Genomic DNA, 22113 nt, shown 5'->3' on the forward strand with positions numbered 1-22113 from the left:
GGTTCCTGACTGGCTCCTCGTGTTTTCCTGCACCAACAGTTGGTGAGACGTGGGATTTGCTGCTGAGTCACTGGTGTAACCAAAGCAAACAAATACAACCACGCACTTTCACTTGCTCAGTGTACTTCCAAGTGAATGATGATGCAGCACAGTTATTGTTTCACTTGCCTGACAGGAATAAATGTCAGGGTAATGTTATAGTTATATAACTCAAACACAAACCTAGGAGGAGGGATGGACTGCAAACCGATGATATCAAATAAATGTTACCTTTATGTGTCAGAGAAGGTGGGTGTCTCTCTGTTTTCTCATTAGCTCCAACAGAAAAAATTCATTTTAATGCTGACATTACTTTCTCAGATGGCAGAAGTTAATGCTATGTTGCTGTGAACGAGCAGGATGAAGCCGAACAGGGCCTGCATCCTCCTGCGCCGGCTGTTTCCTCTTCTCACATTTGGGTTGGGAATATTGGGTGACTCCAGGCGAAACAGACACCATAAGATGCTCCAGCCTGACTTCATCTTACTCTGTTGCTTACGTTCAAGTAGGTTTCTTATTTGATTGGAGGCTACTTGTCAAATTCAAATGTAGAATCAAAAATCATCTCAAGGTTGCACAGGGATTCACAAAGGACGACTGCGAGCCAAGCTTCCCACACAGAGCGCTGCTGGATTCAGCGGGGCCAATGAGAACCAGGCTTTCAGTGTGTGCAGCATCAAAACACTGAGGGACATCCAGTCTTTGACGCCCTGGAAACGGTCAAATAGAGGCTGCAGTGACCGAGGGTTGTGGCATTTCAGTGTGAGGAGTTTGAATTTGCTTGCATCAGCGTCACACATTGAATTCTTCTTCTAATGAGGATTATGAAGAGTAGAAAAAAAAAACCTGTATGTACTCACAAGAGTGTACCTGTGATTATGGGTAATCATACTGGTGCAGTTAGGACGCAACTACATAATTACTGCACAAAAAAAAACACAATATAGAACATCTTCAGAGTTATTCCTGCTTCATTATCACTAACTACAACCAATTTGAAGCCTGAGAGGCCACTTAGCCTCAGTGTTAATCACACTCACACCACAGCGGTCGTGCCAAACATCTGGATTTTTAAAAGAAAGAGGATGAGCAGGTGAAAGCTACAGTCTGGATCTGAACTTTCAGAGCCACGTCCAGCATGGAAACGGAGGATGGCAGGCAGGAGAAAGGATAAAAGTTTAAAAAGTTAATACCTGCCAGCTGCCGACGCATAGCTTTAGAGATCCAAATCAACATTAAGAAGTTTTTTTTCTGTGTCGTACCCTCAGTGCACAGAGGCCCACGTGTTTATATGGATTATGGTAAAATAAATATCATGGTGAGTCAGGGGAACGGCGGAGCGGGTTGAGCTGCAACAGCATGGTGCAGGAATAGAGCCTTGTTAGATGTGACTGAAAAGAGGCGCATTATCCTCGCCAATAACAAGCAAAGGGGTAACAAATTGTACAACCCTGATTCCAAAACAGCTGGGATGCTGCGTGAAACATACACAGATATGAAAACTTGCTAATCCTGTTTGATATACACTAAATTGAAAATAGCACAAAGACAGTATATTTAATGTCCGACCTCACTGATTTTTGTAAAAATATGGTGAATTTGATGCAGCAACACGTTTCAAACACGTTGGGACAGGAGCAACTAAAGACTGGGAAAGATGTGGAATGCTCCAAAAACACCTGTTTGGAACATTCCGCAGGTAAACAGGTTCATTGGTAACAGGTGATCGCATCATGATTGGCTATGAAAGAAAATCTGGTAACAATTTTAGGCATGCATGCATTTCAAGTAATTTGTTTTTTCATACTGATACTGGTTCGTGACATGAGCATGAACTTCCTGTTGTTTGCCATCAAAATTAACAAGACACGATGCAAAAAAAAGTCTGCTTTTCTATCACAGAGTTGCACACTGACACTAAACGAACATCAAACTGATCGCCTGAGCATTGATCACAGAGCCTCACAAATGTTCACTGAATACTCATAAGCACACAGTGACAGTGTGAGCCGTCTCTCTTTAAAGCAGCTCCTTCTTCCTCACCACCTTCTTAAAATCCAAGGCTCTGACAAGTTCCCTAGATGCTACCAGCTAACTCTGCACTCTGAGATCACGTCATAATAAGTGCCACGGACATGCAGAGTGACAGCAAAGGGTTTTTTGGTAAGTTCACCACAGTGAGTGGTAAACCCCACCCGTCTGCTACTCCTGGTGTTGACATGAAACAACCCAGCCACCCACCTCGGAGCAGGAACAGTGAATCCTTGAATAAAACAACTGTTTGATGTGGAGAAAATGGACATCAAATTCCTAATACTCTCAGTATTTCTCATTCAAACCCCAGTGATAAATTTTCCTCTGATTGTGCTCTGAGCGGCCCCCTGTGTGAATTCTCTGCCTGGTCCAGGATTATCCCGATGTGACAGCTTCTCTGCCAAATTCCTACAGTTTATCATTTAAACGACAGCGGGGGACATTTATCTCCGTGGCTTATCGTCTCAGCCACGCGTACATGACACTTGTCTATTGCCGTCAGGGTAATATTCCATTGGTGATTCAGTTCAGCGCTTTGGTCTTCTCTTTGTAAAACCCTCTTGTCTCTTATCTACGTTAGCGGGGAAACTGATCCCTCATGAATGAAACAAAAGGGCGTTAAGTATCACAATCCGATCAATACGGAGGTCTGTTGGCAAGTGGCCCTCAAGAGGAGTGCCAAGAATGCACAGAAGTGTAATCAGAGTCAGACTGGGGTTAAACTATAGTTTATCTCAGTCTGCTGGTGTGCTGGAAGCACCAGAGAGTTCAATGACAAAAGCAGCTGATAGAACATTTTACTTGATTATCTGAATGAAACACCTGAAGTCTTCACACAAAAGCCCCCCGACGGTGACGCCGGTGTCTGCAGTTTGTTTAAAAGGCAACATGATTGGTCGTTTGCTGCTCTCTCTTGGTCAGCTCTTTCGAAGTGAAGCGACCAGAGCTTGTTAGAGGATATCTACAAATTTATGACTGATCTAACGCTTCTGCAGTCTGCAGTGCTCTCTCACTGCCCCGGGTGCTCAATCTCAACAACCATTTGTTTTACACTGTGAGAACAAGGCATCGAGAACAACAGAAAACGGTAATATTAAAGGGGCGCTGCGGTGATTCAGCACTTCACTTCCATAACGTTGGGGGACATGTGAGGAACTAAAAATCCAAGGCTAAGATAAGCTGACTTTTAGTCTCCGGTATTGACTTTATGCAGTGTCTGTGTCTTAACTTCTGGTCACCATCACCGGCAATGACTCAAAAGTCTCACTCCTGTTCGGCTCACGCATTTCTCGCGAGACCATTTCTGCCTGATAAACGCCCACGTTTCTCATCCCTCGGCTGCAACGCATATTAAAAATGTGTCGCCTCCGAGACAACTTCTAGGTCACCCTGATGACATCACCATAACATCTTCAGGGCTATCTTCCTGGACTTGACAAAGCCTCCTCCAGACCCACAAAGTCGAATTTTCACAGGCTGAGTATTAACAAGCAAACTGATCTCGATAAGTAAAAAATCAGCAGACTGCCAATTTATGCATTTCTTATTACATATAAATAATGGATGTGTGCACCAAAACATATTCAATAAAATCCTTAGATGTCTGTCTTGCTGATAAATACCGGAGGATTGTGGATGAAAGAGGAAGAGTTGGAGGCAGGCTTGAAGATGGGCGGATCCTCGTTAAATCGTATTGGTAATCCTTTGGTAATTCCTAACCATTTAATTTGTATTGAACCAGAGAATATGAATGGATTTGGAGAGCTTTTCCTTCCCCTTTTACCACACGGCCTCCATCAATCTCAAAGAAAGAAGAAGAAGAAGTTGAAATGACTCTCCGTCCTCTGGTAAGAGAATCAGGGTATCAAGCATCAAGGTTAGTTTCCAATATTATTTCTCTGTTCTGTGCTCAACCTATAATCACATATCATAATAAGTTTTTCTTGCCTAAATTCATCAAAGTTGGGTTTCCGTTGCCATGCAACTTGTTACTGGAATAATTTGCCGTGCTTTCAATCACCATTAGTTCAGAAAACGGTTCTTGAACTTTGACTTTCTTAATGTCGGCTGTAACGAGTTTCTCCCATCTGTCCTGTTTGCTAATTGGCAGCGTGTGAAAGAACTGCACGTCTCATGCCTTTTTTTTTTTTTTTTCCAACTGTATTGTTGTTTGCAGCTTTATCTTGATGAAGAGATCTTGATCTCAGTGAGACTTACCGCTCGAAAAAAGGGATTTAATTATGTTTTGTTCATTATGCAGCTGAGTGTGATCGGAAAGCCGGTAAGGAACAAAACATTGAGAAGGTATCAAAAGTCCACATGCCCTTTCACTTTTACTTATTCTTATTGCCTCAACGCCTGAAATAAAAACTGCTACATCAGTCACTGCTGATCTTCATTTAGACAGTAAGAAAAGCTCCTGTTAAAGCTGCATGTGATTGGTGTGCACATTGGCGTCTTCATATAGCTCCAAAAATAACAGTCTGAAATATAATATGAATGGAAAAAAAAACTACCTGCTGGCTCGAGTTATTGATGGGAAATTAAACTGAATAACAAACTAACCCTAAGTGCAGACATTTGCAGCTGAAACACTCTGCAAACTGCAAAGTGTCAACAAAAACAATTGTATTGTGGAGCACTGCAGTGCAAATCTCAGCAGCTTTGATTTGCACTGCTGCTTGAAAATGGCCCTGTGGCCTATGGAAAATATTCAAACTCCAGCCATAATAGGCCTTTTCCACAGCAGACGTTTTTACTTGACATTTTACTTGTAGGAAAAGCACGGTCGTTACTAATAACATTAACGATGGCTCCATTCTGTTCAAGTGTCCCAGCGACTGAAGCAGCTCATCACTCATTTTATCATCCAGCCGTCCTCCTCCGACCATGACGTGTCAGAATGGCCGCATCATAGACTCAAATGGGGGTGAAAGAGGCCGAGCACGTGGAAACAAAGATGTTTAAAGAAAAGCTGGAGCCGGCAGCAGCGTTTTTGCCTTGAAATGTCTTGATCGTCATCTGACCACAGCCACCACACTGCTGTTCTCTGCTGTTACACACACAAAGTTAACACTATGAGGTAAAGGCACTACAATGTTCACTCGAACCGGACCATCTGTTCACAACCTTGAGAGGAAACCAGCAAAACCTCTCCGGTCCCGTTATGAGCTGAGTCTAACCATTAACTAACATGCACAATTGCACTCATACATACCTTGGAATAAAGATATACTCGGTCTGTGTACTGGCTGGCGCAGAACTGCAGGCCCGGGTAGACGGGATGGGCGGTGCTGGCGTCATCTCCATCGTTGCCCTCATCATCGTCATTAGCATAAGCAGCAGAAGACCGACACGCCGCTGCTCTCTGGTCTGCGGGGAGACAGGAAGAGGCTGACTAATATCTTACTGAGTATATATTATTGACTCATTATTGGCTTTCACAGCTTTATTGGTGCCTATTTGCTCCTCTGGTGATGTAATGACTAGCAGAGGCATTAAACTCCAGCAGCTTTTGAGACTTATTATACACAGCACAATATTGAGAAGATATGACATTTGTAGCAGATCATTTTAATGCACATGGAGCGCATGTTTGAGAAACAAACAACCTGGTACGTATGTCACTTTATTGCTTTCAAACGCTTGATTGCAGAGTCTGAAATGAAAACGTTTAAGTAATTATCTTCGACATTTTCATGTAAATAGGCTTGAAAGTCAATTTTGCTTTTTCTATCAGCAGTTCATAGAACAACCGACCGACATGTGGAGGTCTTGCTTCAGCAAGAGTGGACGAAGAAGGGTGGACATGCTTAGCCTAATTTAGCATGAGGATGGGAGACATCCACGTTTCAGAAATGTAGCATTTTTGAACTTTTTCAGATGACATTTATGGTCAAGTGTTCCTTTCTAGTTGGAGAAAATTCTCCCTCTGCCTACATTTGACACATTGTTTGCACAAGACAGCGACAGTGACACCACCTCCTGCTTTGGTTTCTCCATTCAACACAGCGGCACAGATTTGCATGTCAAAGTTGACCGAAGTTGAAAGCCCCGTTTGCTCTTGGAAAACAAGCAAATAGGGATATTACCCAAAATGCCGAACTGTTCGATTAATGTGGTGTTTCACTGTAAAGCTACACCGAAGGACAATTTCTTTGACAGAAACCGTCCAATTTATTTTTCACAAGTTCACTCCAGAATTTGCTGATGGAAACGCATCGAGAGTGAGAGAGAGAGAGAGAGAGAGACGAAATGATGGTCACAGATGGAGAGAAGCAGAGAAAGAGAAGAGAGAGAGAGTCATTAATGTCAGCAATGTAGCTCGCTCATCCTGCCAGCATCGAGCAGGAAAAGGTCAGGCGGTGGAAATGAGACCGCCGCTGCTCGACCACGCTTCATTTAGACAATGACCTATAACACTCTGATAATACTTGCCTTAAATCACTTCGTGTGGCCAGTTGTCTGCCTTGACTGTGTGTGCATGTTCCTGAGAATGTGTGTGTGTGTGTCCATTTGGCTTGCTAATGGGTGAAAACACTGACACAGGCTGATGTCTGTGACAAGCGTTTCCATCGAACAGGTGCTGCCATGTATCTGCACCGGATCTCTGCTGGTGATGGGACAGAATCAGCTTTTGTACTGAAACACTGAGAGGCCTGAGTGACTCACTCCCATCATGCTTTGAGGATGGGAACCTTTTAACATTATGGCATGATGGTGTTATGGAAAATCGTATTACGTCTGCTTTGAACTCTTAATACCGGCAAGAAATCAAAAGCCCTGAAAACATGGTTTCTCAGCTTCTTATTACGAGTGATGGAGTTTTCCGTGGACACACAATTTTCTGCCAAAGTCAGAAAAGTTTTCCTGGATTTTGTGTTTTTCTCTGTTTGGTTTGAAGTGGGTGGCGTCCTGCTGGCAATATGAAGTACTTCCATGAACTAATCGGGATTTAGCGACAGTTGCATCAAAATTCGCTAACAGCTGTAGGTTGCCTGACTCTTTGATGACATTTTGTCTATTCAGTCATGCAAATTTAATGTTACAGAGACATACTTATTACTTTAAGGACTTTGATTACTCTCAAGCGCTTCGAAAAACAGTCGCACAAAAATGACAAAGAAATGACTCCATTGTGCGACTCGTGGTTCACTTGGTTATACTAAAAGGACAAGCGTTAGCTATGTCCCACCGCTGATATGTCTGATATTTGTAAAGTTAAAACTTTTTTTTTGTTTCAAGGTGAGATCATCTTGAGAAGTCAATTTCTCTCTTCGACCTGTCCCGTACAATGTCCATATCTCTCATTTTTATGTTTGCTGTCCTCATAGGTGCAATTTCTGGGTCTGGTACACGCTGTTCTAATCTCGCCCTGGCTTCAGCTGGAATGGGCCACTTTGTGTCTGAAAATATCAAGATGACCAGTTGGAAGTATTGTGCAGCATTACAACCCTGGAACCAAACATTTTTAGGACACTAACATTTCACAAAATCCCATCTATCTGCCCTTCTGCCTCTGTAATGAAACCTAGCAGCTCTGCAATGTGCACCCTATATTTGTTGTAAGCAGTTTTTTCCCCCCTTTCCCTGTTTGTAGTGGCGGAACGCGCCAGCTGCATTAAGTGGGCCATTTATACGATGGGGGCAATTCATCTTACAAAGCCGTCTTATTAGACTGTCACTTACACAGTATGAACAGTGCCTTCAAAACACCCCAAGGGATTTATCTGTTATTTTACTGCGAGAGAGAGAAAACAACGCCTAATTGGACTGAGTCATCTCATCTTCTGCAGGATTGAAACAAAAGATATAAAACAAAAATTCTAACTGCACACTTCAAGCATGAAGACGTTTGCTGCAGCTGATGCTGCTGCTGCAACGCTTGAACTAACATCCTAAAAATAAAAATAAAAAAGGCGGATCCATGTTTGAACGCTTGGGTCATGCAGATAGATGGAGCGACAGACAGCGAGGAGAGAGAGAAAGAGAGGTGGAGGAGGAGTGATTGCCTGTCTGTGCTGTGAGGAAAGTAATCTCAGAGCAATCAAGAGACGTGGGCGGCCGGCAGCTCTGCGGTTTGCCTTCTAAAACCATGGGCAGGTAGAGGAAAATCATTAGGCTCCGCTCCTGACCCCATAGGTCACTTTTATTGGACAACCGCTGTGTTTCATACTGAACCCACGCTGACGGAGACGGACTGGCAAAGGCATGTAACTAACAAACTGACGAATCACAAACAGGAGAGACAGAAATAAACAGACAGACAGGAGGTTAGACAGAAAGACAGAGAGATACTGTCGATAGATAGATAGATAGATAGATAGATAGATAGATAGATAGATAGATAGATAGATAGATAGATAGATAGATAGATAGATAGACAGACAGACAGACAGACAGACAGACAGACAGACAGACAGACAGACAGACAGACAGACAGACAGATAGATGGACAAAAAGACAGACCGACAAACAGAGGACAGTAAACTAAAGTTTACTAAGGTAACTAAGTAGGTCAGACAGACAAACTGACAACAAGAAGATAATGACAAAATTAAGCTAATAGTGTAGCTCGCTAGCTAGCCTGCTCTGCAGGCAGAACGACAGACGGACAGCAAGACATTTATTTGCTGTCTCCAGGGATAAGTACATGTCTAAAGGGGAGGTGGGGGGCCTGGTTGGCACCCAGCAGTGTCCCCTTAGTGCTGCCATTTCTGATCGACAGTGAAGCTTTTATCTCTCCCCTAGAGTCGCTCTAAATAGAGGTGTTTTTTAAAAAAGAAAGCGGGCCTTTCGCTCACCTTTAGTATTTTTTTTTTTACTTAAGAGTGTGCGTGGGGGGGGGGGGGGCTGCGTAGGGAAGCTGCGGTGGGATTCAATCCTAGACTGTTAGGGGGGTGGGCGGCACAGGTAGCTACAGAGAAAGGAAATTAACCACTTGACAACCTCCGGCCACTAATAGAAGTCAAAGTGTGTGTGTCGGTGTGCGTGTGTGGCTCTGCAAGGAAAGGAATCTGCCAAGTTGATGCACACTGATCTGAGGATGTTAAAGGGTAATAGGGGTTGATAGCTCGCCTGTTAAACCTAAATGGCTTGTGTTCTTTCATATGTTAAGTATTCTACAAAGAAGCTTAAAAAACAGGCCTGAACTGCTGCCAGCTCAGTTTCATCCTTCAATAACTCTGCCCCAAAATGTCTGCACACTTTCAGAGGCAACACCCAGGTCACAGGCTTTTCTTAGACTCTGCTAGTCTGGCAATTTTTTTAGAGCTCTTCATATTGCACACGGTGTAATTAGTTCTTTGTAATTAGTGCAATTTATTGCTTTGCATATCCCTTTGAGACACAAGTACTTGAACACAGAGGTCTTAATTTGCAATATTACACACTGTGTAATTGGGAATTTGTTTCTTCACATCCCTCAGAGACCTGCAGACATGTACACATATAACCAGAGTGGACGCAGAAAGCAGGGAAGGCAGGTTGTGTTTCAAGGATAAGTTGGTGTCGGGAGGGAATTTGTGCCTTTTATGTAATTAGACCTCAGTCCACTTTATTAAAAAATAGCCAATCAGATGCTCATCAGTTGCCTACTGGACAGTGATTGAACCTCAAACCTTGTGTGTATTTTGGGGGCTTCAAGCAAGTCTCTTGTTTCAACAAGCTGCACTCTGGAGACGAGCGTGGCTTTACTCAATATCTCCTTACTGAGTGTAGAAATAGGCAATATGCCCAACTAGATACCAATAATAGTAAGAATAATAATGCCAAGCCACATATGGAATGAGATATAGTCCCTTATTGGTTTGAAGTGATGATATTAAACAGCATTATATGGGCAGGTGACAGCGCGGCACCAGCCAATTTCCCTAGATATGAAAAGAAGAAGATTGCAGGTGGGATTACCCTGTGTGTGGTCAGGGGGGAGGCAGTCGCCACCGCCAGCGACGTTGTCGCCTTGCTCCCCCATTGATTGTTTGCCTTTGAGCTGCCGCTTGTCCTCCTCCTCCTCCTCTGCTTCTCCTAGTTTCTGTTTGTCTTTCTGAGGCTCATCCTCCTCCTCGCTCTGTTTGTCTTTGCGCGATTTCGGAGGCTGGGCTTTTCCCCGGCTGAGCTCTGGCTCGCTGTCGGTGCTGGAGAGGACGACGCATGCCTGGTCCCGCTCGGGTGAGGGGGGCTGCCGAGACCCGGGTGGCTCTGAGCCAGCGGAGAAAGAGGGAGGGAAGAGAGAGAGAGAGATGAAGATTACTTTATTGGCCGAGTTGCACAGTGTAATCAGACTTTGAAGAGTTTAATTCCCTGGTGAGATATCCATCAGCTGAGGAGAGCGACAGTGTGACAAAATGACTTCTGACATGAAAGTAAAACTCAATATGGCTCATTAGTGATGTTATTAGCCATCATAAGTCTTTAACGACAAATTTAGAAGGCGTGATTGTGTAAAACGGGAAGAAATAAGCAGGGATGTCAGGAGTGTATAAACACACCCAAGTCTTTAAAGGAGGAAGTACATTTTTACAGAGAAGCAGTTTACAGTTTCTCTGAGGTACATTTTTTCAAAACATTGTTATTTATTCTAGCTAGCTGACTGCTACATACTGGCCATGTCTTTAGATCCTTGCTCAACAGCACATCAGCAGCGAAGCAGAAAGCTGCAGATGGAACACCTGCCGCCTCCGACAACCCCCTCCTTTCACCAACTCTGGCATCAAACAGCCAATATAATGTGCCAGCAGAATGAATCATGCTCATGTCACATTGTTTTCTTAATTGCCCGCCTGCATCATGTGCAATCAAACCTAAACAAAATAATCGGCTGCGATAGCTGCATCTGCGCTCCAGCCGGGTGCAGAGAACGGTATTCAACAGCTGATAATGGCGGGATGCCAAGCGCATTTCTCGCTTTAAAGAAGCAGTTTACAGCACCTTGTCGACTGACTCTCAAGCTTGTTCTGCAGTTCCACCCTTAAAGCATTGATGTGATTTTCATTCATACCGAATGTTGTAATTCTGTGAAGGTCAGGCAGAAATCTAAGCCACAAAAATGTTAATGGATGCAAGGATTATGCCATTGCCATTCATAGACTCCACATTATTCAAAATTTTACTTTAAAGTCATGTTCGGAGGCACTGCCGCTCATAAACTAGTACTGATGTTTATTATCAAGGTAAAGCTAACTGACAGATTAGCTGCTAAAGGCAAGAAAACAATTATTCATAAGCAAATGTAAATGTCACTTTCAGTCTGAAGAGAACTTCTTCGAGAGGAGTGCTGCACAATTTCCTTTCCCGACTTTCCTGGTTAAATTTAAATCATCCTTTCACATTATTTGTTGAACTTGAGGTGTGAAATCTAACAAGACAGTAAGTTGTGAGACTCAGGGACGCAGAGGGCTAATTAGTGATCCTGCCTCTCTGTGGCTTGTTTCTTCAAAAGGCCAGCCTCTAGTCGGCTCCCCGAAATGTCATCTGAGTCTCCGGGCTCCTGGCCCCACCGCTGCCCCCCTTCGCTAACAAGCCGAGCGAGACCGCGGAGAGACGGCTCAATTTGTGTTAAGCTGTCCCCACCGAGGAAGATGTTAACGGGGAAATCCTACAGGGCTGTGCCTCGACTTTACCAGTCAACCCCCTTGATTTCCTCCCAATCAGGGCCCCATTATGTCTGTAGTGGCTTGATGAGGTTCCAAAATCGAGTCGCAAATCCAGGCACACAATCATACCACGATACACACACACACACACATTCAAAAAGCATGTGATCCTGCATGTGAACCAATGGCATAAGCTTATGAGGATTTACATGAAAATGACACACTACAGTTGTTGAATAAAACAGGAAATGCTTTTCTCGCAGTCTGCAGGGATGAAACAGCTGCAGCATGTGACAAAGAAGCATCAAAGAACAGCACTGGGTCCTCAAGGACTGTATGATATGACACAGTTAAATATTTGACTGGACTTTGTTGTCACATTCTGAAAATCAGTCAAAAAAAAAAATCAGGACAAGTATAGAGTGCTAGCTGAGAGGTGCAGAGAGCCAGGAGACAGCCAACATGCTCTCTTCCTGTATACATCTCTCACAGTAGGTGTTGAGAGACAAATTGCTGGTCTACCAGAGGACTGAACTGTGCCCACGCTCTCGGCCTGAAAAAGCTGCAAACACAGGAACTCAGCACCGTTTCAACCCAAAAACGGCTGAACAGAAGATGTGTGGTTGTTTACAGACATAAAATGAACTTTAGGAAACTGTTTAGGCTAACCCACCTGAGATGCCAACCCCTGTCACATAAAGGAGGTTATAATACATGACAGTTTGATTAAAAACAGTCCCCGATTATTGACAATACAGCACGGCAGTGATTCAATTTGTGTCCGATTAATGAAAGCTGAATTTGGTAAGTTTCCCTCCCTGCCGTATAGGAAATAATCTCCCGTGGTGATGGCCACCATGGCTACACAGATAAAGCAAAGCATGCCACCGACAGAAATTCCAACTTCAGTGTCGCCGGGAAGTCGAACAAAAGAACTCTGGACATTAGAAAACAACCACAGCCTCCCACCAAAGATGTCTCCAAATATAAAAATTGTCTTTAACAAATTACCATTCACTAAAACCCAACACCAAACAACAATTAATATAACTGCATAGTAATAATTACAGTTTGGAAACTCCAGCGAGGTACCGCAGGCCTGTCAAGCTTTGGATTTCCCAAAACTACAGTGATGCTCATGAGGCCGCAGTGAGAGCAAAACTTCATGTATAAGGGTGCATAAAACAAAAGAGCAGAGCTGGAAACAATGATTTTGACAGTGTGTCTATCTGCTCGAATGAAAGCTATGTTAGCATGCCCAGATAACTAGCTTATTACCTCCAGTAGCAGCGTAGCGTTATGAAAATAACGGTGGTTGGCCAGAAATGAGAGGCTCCTTTCAGTAACGTTTGAGTGAAACTGAAGACTAATTGTTGCAAGAATTAGTACCAATTTTGAGTGGTAAATCTGCCACTGCTATCACAGCAAACTGCACGTGCAGTTCTAGGATGGAAAGCTTTACAGACGCAGCATCAGTATCGAAGGGAAAGGTGCTTAGTGAGGGGTCAGTTTGCTGCTTTGACAGTCGGTAGTGAGCCTCTAAGCAGCAGTTTCCGTTTCCCACATCAAACTTCAATACTTTTCCTTCTGATCATGAAAAACTTTCTTTGACTTCTCATATCATACATCTCATTCTGGTATGTGTCATTGCGGTACAAGTGCCTCATGGTACAACAGATGAATATCCGTCTGCATGCTGACTATTCTTCCTCTCCAGCTGCTGTCTTTCTGTATTTCTGCCATGCTGCTCAAATCCACAAGACAGCGAAGGCCAAATGATGCGTCTTCCATTCCTTTACTTCAAATATGAAGCCCTGATGTCCTTGCATCATGTGCTGGTATTAAGTGATTCTCTGCAAAATGTCTTAATACTACTGATGCAACATGTAACACAATGTCACACTTTTCTTTACAGACATTGTGAGAAATTGCTGCTCTTGAAAGGGTAACGTCTCTCATGTCACACTATGGGCTGTGACCTGATTATTTTCTTACATTTCACCAAGCTGAGGATTGCAGTGCCAAGTTGAGCGATATCTCCATAAATACAGTTGTTATTTTCCAGCACAGTCTGTCATTTACAAATTTAGCAGGTTGTTAAATTCCACGTCTCGCGAGCTGACATAGCCTGCTGCCGTGAATGCAGAGTGGCGCTTGTGACAAAGAAGAGAGTGTGATTGCTGAATAGTTATCAAGCATCTGCTGCAGCTGAGCATGAAATGGGGGGTGAATTCTGTTAAAAAAAATATGTGTGGGTGTGTGTGTGGGTGTGTGTGTGTGTTTTTGTGCTACTCAAAGGCTGAGGTACTGGTTGTTTGAACTGTGTGTTTTAAGTGCACCATCACCACGTCCAATGGACTGAGCTGCAAACAAACGTTCAGGATAGCCAATATTTACTCTATACTTGACACTAAATATAGCTCCTGTATTAGCATAAAGACACTTGAGAATCATTACCGCAGACAGGCGAGAAATTGAATGTGTTATGAACAAACTATTAATACTGAAACATGTCATACTGGATAATGCACACACACTGTGTATGTGTTTCTTTTCGCATCTTATATCAACACCTTGACTGCTTTCTACAACAGAGTGGGATTTTAATGAAGTAAAAGACAACAATATAGAAAGTTTTAATTTGATGAAATGTCCTAAGGTGTTGGGCAACAGTAGCAATGAATAGCTCATTGCATTAGTAAAGACAGCACCTGTCAACATGCCTGAAAAAATACAATTGGTCCAGCTAGCTAGCCAGCTAGCTAGGCGACATCCAAGGTTTTATACTCTCCCACTTAAGGAAGCACAGTTCACACTAGGGCTAGTTTGGAAAACCTGATAAATAAAACTCAATTAATCAACCAAAAGTTCAACATCTTGGGATATGCTGATTCACTTTCTTGCTGAATGTTCGATGAGATGTCTAAACACGTCTTAAGCTTATAGTGCAATTAACGTGTTTGACTGGTGATTAGTGAGTTTCAGGGGTGCCAGTAAGCACGTTTTCTTCCTGTCCTGTGTTGCGGTTTCCCATTGTTTCCAGTCTTTATGCTAAGTTAAGCTCATTGCCTCCTAGCTCCAGCTATACAGTTATACACACATGTGAGAGCGGTACTGATGTTCTCGGAAGTGTTTTTTTTTTTTTCATAATCTCTTTTCTAAACCATTTTTTAAGGGAAGGCAAATAAAACTCAGTCAATTATTCAATCAGACCTTGAGATTTCTGACTGTTTAAACATAATGCCTTCACTTGGTCGATGCATTCTGTCGAATTAAACATGGAATTTTGATTCCAACATGAGACAGAAAAGCCTCTATTTGTCAGCCAACAGGGGAAAAAGATCCATTTACTTACGTGGCTGGCTGGCAGCCAAAGGGCCAGAGGTTATACTCACCTGAGGATTCTTTTTATGAGCAGTCTTGATACGTAACCATTCTGACTCCATGAAATTGTTCTCAATTAATGAGCATTTTCCTAAATTTTGACCTGACAAACTTTCAACTATAAGACCTGATTCTGGAGCTGGGATGTGATTTCATCTACGCTGTGCTGGGGAACAGCCAGTGAACTCAGAAGACCTTGGCTGTTATTTCCTTTCAGGAAACAGTATCTTATCCTGTCATGGCTTTTTGTTGAATGAATCATCTTTGCCACCTGTTGGTGTGGTAATTGGATGCAAGTAGTGTGATGTTAGTCTGACTTGAAATTACAAGCACTCTCAATACAACCAGAACATCCAGCGGAACATCCTGCATTAAAAGAAGCATTAAAACAAACACTGCTTCAATATCACTGCTGCTGCACCTGCATCGAATTTTGGGATTTTTTTTTTTAAGTCATCTCTGAGCCGATCTGATGCATCTCAGACATTTAAAGAGCGTGGACCTGCAGCCTGCCAGGTCATAACGACTTCCCTCCCCCTCTCTTTTGCAAGATGCAATCACAGACTGTCAGAGATATCAGCCGGAGCCAGCTCAACTTTTCCCAACTTTGTGCAAGACGATTGCAGCAATACTAGGCGCCTGTTCGCTCTCTCTCTCAGCTTGACAGGTGAGAATTATACTGCGTCCTTGTCATCTGCAGAGAGAGAGCGAGACAGACAATATTCTCAGAGCAGAGCTATTTCAGACTCTGGCAAGCCTGCCTCCATCTTTCGCTATCACGCATCTCCATCTGGTGAAATCTGTAATGCTGTTCAAAAGTATTATGTCAACAGACTGCTACGATTGATATTGACGGGAAGGAAAATAAAGCAATGAATGGATTTCAGCTTCAGGTGCTTCATTTCAAGCAAGGGATGATGGAATGATTGTCTTTTTCTTAATGGAGGCCGGCTTGTTTTGCAATCAGTGAAATGAGGTTTGTGAATTAAGAGAAGAGTAAACAGTGGAGCACACGAGCAGACGCGCACACACACAGTCGGGGTGGATTGATCAGATGATTTGTTATTACTTGTTTCTTAATCCTACCTGACCTTGCAGTGGAGGACAGGCGTGGGAACTCGCACATCTCGCAGTAAGGCAACAGGCTGCTGTTGGAGTAGGTGCAGGCCCCACAGCTCCACCCATCAGAGGGAGGGTCGGGTTCCGACAGCTCCCGTGCGGCCATGAAGGACAATGGGGTGCTGGGGCTGCCGGAGCCGATCCCCACAGCCGTCGACCTCCGCCTCCCTGCAAATCGGGACTTGGGGCTCAGGCTGGGCTGTGGCGTCCGGAGCCTCTTCAGCTGGGGGGAGAAGTCTTGGTCGGGTGAGGCGGAGGACTGGGAGCAGGACATTTCTTGCTTCTCCTCTCTGATTTCAGAGTTTGTGCCACTGCTTGTTGGCGTGGCGGTTGCATCTGAGGAGATGGAAGATGCTTCTTCATCCTCTGTTCTCTTCCTCTTCCTCTCCTTGCTGCCACTCGGGGAGAAGAAGGAACGAATGCTGTGCTGCTTTTCTTTCTCGAACTAGGAAGAACGCAAGCTGCAGTTAGCTTTTTGTCACACACTGAACATTTGTTACAAGACTTACAGCTTTTAACCCACCTGTAAAACAACATTGCATCCATGATACAAAACTCCCTTTTGTTGCAACTGTCATTTGAGCCTTTGATAAAATACAAAACAACATTTTCTGATGACAAGTTGTATCCTGGTAACACAGGAAAGAATAATGAAAACTACTTGATGACTAATAATGAACAGGCGCAGAAAAACCTTTCAGTTTTTCAAAAGTCTGACAGCAACATCATTTTCATCGCTGAATATGGATCATTAACGCTGCACAGCTCCTTCAATAGGCTCAATTTCTGCTGTAATCTACGCAGAGTGGAACCTGTATGTGTGTTTAACATATCAAACTCTTCTTTCACTGTCCCACTCGCAGCGCGTGTTCATGTGTGTACAAAATTACAATTGCCATACGTTTAAGTGTCCAATGACGCACTGACTTTCACAAAACATCTGCATGAGACACAGCCATGTTCATCGGTTCACCTGCAGCCGACTGACAGAAACCTCTCGAATATATGCCTTTCATATCTTCATATCTTTAATGGGGTCAGACATCAGATGAAATGCTGTGAGCAGACAAAAAGTGCTTGGATGGCCAATGAGGTTTCTAATTTCTAAATAGCTCCTAATTGACATGAACATTTCATTTTTCTGTGTTCTGTTTAACTCACCGTGAACAGAGGATACGACACTGGCAGACAAAAAATAAAAGTAAATAAACTGTAGAAAATGGTGTTTCTATGACATGGGTTTATTCAGCTGGCTTTAGAGGAACATTATCATTGACCTACCGCATGTGCGTTTCTATGAAAAATGACATAAATAAAGACTTCGTGTCACAGACCTCTGACACATTCATTATTTTTTAAATGAAGATGAGCTCTTATGTTCTTTTTCAATTACTGCGTCTATTTGAAAAAAAAAAAGCCTTGAAACGCTTGGATGGCAAATTTCAACGTTACCATGGTTACTCCACCGGAATCTCATCTGAATTTTAGAAATTGTAATATTCCGAAGTATCTTTGGTCTATAGATTATTCACAATCAGGTTCCTTCCCCTTTGAAGGACTTTATTAAGCTCCATTGACAGAACATCACTGGAGCGACAAGGTCCCTTGTTATGAGCTTCCCAAGGTCCTTCCACAGTATGCAGCTTTCTCCACAACGGCAACCAAAAAAATCGGACTTTCTGCCTCCTTACATCAAAACCACCTCTAATATTGAACGTACTGACTAAGTGATGGAAAATATAAGAACTGCAACACAGCTATGCTTATTCCATAAGACAGTACACTCATTTTATTTTGAAAACTTTCTTCTGTTTTTGAGTCGGTGCTTTGTGATTTAATAGATCATTTGCTGTCTAATCTTTAATCAATCAATAAATAACAGTCCCCCACTGCTGACGTTTCTGATGAACTCACATGAGTGAAGAACATGTTGCCTTTGACATCTCCTGCGTTCCCCTCCAGCGGCAGCACCATGTCACTCGGCGTCCACGCGTCGGCAAAGTTGAGGAACTCCCACTTGTCCTTGTCGCCCTCGTCTGCCTTCAGATATTCCTTCCTGCCATTCAGGGTGCTGCCGGTCACCATTTCCTGAAGGACACAGGACACTCAGTTCTGCACATTTTTTTTTTCTGTCATGTTTCTATTTTATTGGTTTCACCATAAAACGTTTGGATAGCTTTGATTATGAATCTCGACATCTGTTCTTATTAACATAAATCTCCAAAGACATGCAAATCAATGTCACTGATGCTTCTAAGTTTATGTATACATGCAGCTAAACTTACATGACACACAAATACTGCAATATTAGAGAGAAATATACAAGTGAGATCTCATTGAGCAGCACTGTCCAGAGTTTTTCCAGCGATTTATCATTCGAAATAAATGTGACCTGATTGGACGCCTGATTCGTGGAATGAGTGGTGAAAGCGCTTTTTTGCTCCACCTTTCTATTGAGCATGGACCACATGACGGTGTCAAAGGTGCCCTTGGCAATGAGGTAGTGCACGTTGACCGAGGACGTCTGCCCGATGCGGTGGGCTCGATCTTCAGCCTGCTTGATGTGGCCGGGGTTCCAGTAGAGCTCGGCAAACACCACGTGGCTGGCAGCGGTGAACGTCAAACCCTGGAGAGGACACACACACACACACACACACACACACACACACACACACACACACACACACACACACACACACACACACACACACACACACAAATGATAGCCCAATCAGAACAAAAACACGTCATTCAACCAATTCAAACGAAATGTCATTTAGTCAACTCCTTTCTGATAACAGAATATTAGCAGTTAATTGCCATATTTGTGCTTGAAGCACCTACTTCATTTGATTGGAATGCACATGCTCGGTCACTCGGAATAATTGAGTTTATTAAGTTAGTAAGAAAAACACATTTTCAGCATTTATTTCTACTTGAACAAGCCTTGATTATGATTCCGTACAATCAATAGCAAGCATCATTATTACTAATATGCAAACAAATGACTTCATTTAGCCAATTTATTGTGGCATTACAGTAGAATAGCACAAGCTCATTTCTTCAGCCAATGTGTGTTCATATGTTTCATTCAATGAAGAAGTATTTGCAGCAACTCTTTGGTCCTTATTGAGACGTTTCAGTAGATTAATCAATCAATGACGATTCTAGGACATAAAGTGAGACTTGTGACAGATTTGTTTTCAGCAGCTCGGAAAACTTGTTGTTTCTGATAAAGTGAATTTACTTTATCAGTCTGTCATTATAGAGAGTGTGTGTGTTTGTTTGTGCGAGTACCTGACCAGCTGCCTGGATGCTGAGGATGGCCACTCGCGTCTCTGGGTCACTCTGGAACTTGTGGACCAGCTGGATTCGTTCTGAGGCTGGGACGCTGCCATCGATACGGATATAACCAGCCTGGAACAAAAGAGGCAAAACAATAGAATGCTTCCTTTTTGGAGAAACATTCAGTTTGTAATGGCTGACCGTTGAGCAACACTAAACCAGACAGCACCACCTGCCATGTGCACAGCTGATGGAACACCTGCAACACAGAAATCTTTGAATGAAACGCTGGATTTTTGGAATAATTTCTGTTTCATTCAGAAGAGGGAAAAACTGCTTTAAAGCTGAATTTATACATATTTTTCAGATCAACAATGAATCACATAATTATGCATAATGTTTGGTTTCCTGGCCAGCAAATGACCCTCCTATCAACTGTAGCCAGTGCACATTACCTACACAACACCAAATGGCACAAAATTTGCAGATGTCTTGAGAGCGTTTAGCAGGTAAACAGACAGATAATTACCCTCAGGGGTTCATGCAGAGCAAAAAAGAAAAGCGAATCTTAGACTTCCATCATCCAGGTAAACAGAGACATGTCTGCTTCATGAAATGTTTATCGGCTGCATACTAAAATGTTCTGTATCCGCATCAGCCTCAGTAGGTCAGCCAATATTTGCCTAAAGCTGGCTAACATTAGCTAGCATTAGACAGCAAAAGCTACTGGTCACACCAGCCCAAGCAAAGCTGCAGCAGCAAAACTGCTGAGTTTACAGAGTTTTTTAATCAGTTATGAATTAAAGTTTTCATCTTTCAAATGCTACATAGCCACTAGACAATCAAACTATCAAAAGTTCTGTGCCTCACAGAGACGTGTCATGTTATTCATCACAGGTTTATGAGCCCAGAAGTGTCATCTGGCTGTGATCTGAGGTGTAACTGAAAATAACTGGAGGACATAACATGTTTGGTTGTTTGCACATTCTATTGAATTGACTGAAGGTTCACACAATTTGAGGAACACTATTGTTCGCTTCTAAAAAGCCGCTGCAGATATGTGCTGGAACATTAAAGGTTGGGAGCATTTCATTAACGTGCCTTCTACACTGTAGATATTTTAACGGCAGATGTGTGAATGAACGCGCCAACAATGCATTACAGTAAATAGAATAGCTCCTTTGAAAGAAGACGAGAGCAATAATATCGTACTTTGTAACATTTCATAACATCAAACAAAGGAAGCAGCGGCGGCGTGTTCATTAAACCTGAACCTGACATTCACTGAGCTGCTAATGCACTGTGGCAACTGCACTCTTTTGATTTGGGTCCATCGGTCCTGCAGAGCTGCTCAGTGGCCGACAGCAGAACTGAGTGTTTACACTGTGCAGCTCCCACGTGTGAATGTAACTGTAACTGCATGAATATGAAGCAGAATCTTGCTGCGAAAGACCGCAGAGGTCAGACTTTTCCTGGAACACTAAAGGTCAAATAAATGTGCCAGTGGAGAACTAAGTATGCATCTCAAGGCCATAAAAACATTCAGAAATCAACCTGCTGTTTCATCAGAGTTATTTGTCTCTTGCATTTAGTGTGCTGTATTTATAAGTTTAAAACATGCACAACTTTATTAAATAAGCCCTCTGACTGGTTTGACACAAGGTGAGAAATGGGAAAGCGTGGAACACAAAGCAGGAATAACTCTCTGTTAATTGGTGAGTGCAAACACACCAGAGAGTGAACCTCTCACAGAGACAAGTGTTATCACACGTCATACCGCTGCATTACATTCACCCCACACCTCCTCGACCCCTGCGACACCCCCCTTCCTCCCGACGCGCAAACACACACGTATGCACGCAGAACACACACTTGAACTCTTTCACGGGTTGCCGGCGCCAAGCTAGGAAACATCACTTGCCCGCGATGACTTGTGAAATACACCTTAGGAGACAGATTGTGGAAAAAGTTTACTTTCTGAGAGAGGAGAAGTAAACTTTTCTTTCTTTCATCTCTTTGATGATGATTAATAGATACCTGCAGTTATGTAACCTTCATTTAAGAGATGCTGAATGATGGACGTCTTACACTGTGCTTTAATCAAATATATGTTCTTCATTATCTAAATACTGTACCTGATTTACACTGGGATGATTTTAGCATATAATTGGAGGAAGCAAATGACTGCTAGCATCTGCTGTATCTCCTCCTGCTGAAGAACAAGCCCAAGAACAAGTTGTGAGCTTCGGCTTCAGTACTTTGTCTAAGTTAATCACGGATATGGCAAGGATTTGACTTATAAACACAGCAGGACAATGGATGAAGGAATAAAACTTAAGTATGGGGCCAATTACCACTGCTTAGGCAGGAAGGAGGAGTGAAATATGAATACAGTCTGCACATTTAGTGTTTCCAGGTAACTGTTAATGGGCGATTCGGGTCTCAGTGGTTGGAAAAAATCTGAAAATGTTAAATGGAAAGGATGAAATGAAATATCAATCATACAAAGCAGCCCTCCCTCTTGTTTCAAAGTGATTGATAGCGCAAGAATAACACAAATTCCAGCACTTTTCAAGCCACTTATTGGAGGTTTCCGGAAACTAGATTGAAGGTTTTTAAGAGAGCTGTAATGGCTCAGTGCACAGGAGGCTGCTTTTCT

General features: G+C 43.0%; 1 protein-coding gene across 4 annotated transcripts in view; it reads right to left on the minus strand.

Moving 5' to 3' along the window:
• Positions 1 to 22113, minus strand: part of zranb3 (zinc finger, RAN-binding domain containing 3) — a 74282-nt gene that overhangs the window by 22277 nt on the left and 29892 nt on the right. For all 4 annotated transcript variants that reach the window (XM_070957593.1, XM_070957591.1, XM_070957590.1 and 1 more), the window contains exons 10-15: positions 19467 to 19586; positions 18616 to 18795; positions 18084 to 18257; positions 16137 to 16614; positions 9982 to 10272; positions 5291 to 5445 (exon numbers count right to left, since the gene is read on the minus strand). In XM_070957593.1, coding sequence (XP_070813694.1) covers positions 5291 to 5445; positions 9982 to 10272; positions 16137 to 16614; positions 18084 to 18257; positions 18616 to 18795; positions 19467 to 19586 — 1398 coding nt within the window. The remainder of the gene's footprint in view (positions 1 to 5290; positions 5446 to 9981; positions 10273 to 16136; positions 16615 to 18083; positions 18258 to 18615; positions 18796 to 19466; positions 19587 to 22113) is intronic.

This window comes from Chaetodon trifascialis, chromosome 24, assembly GCF_039877785.1.
Source record: "Chaetodon trifascialis isolate fChaTrf1 chromosome 24, fChaTrf1.hap1, whole genome shotgun sequence".
NCBI lineage: Eukaryota > Metazoa > Chordata > Actinopteri > Chaetodontiformes > Chaetodontidae > Chaetodon > Chaetodon trifascialis.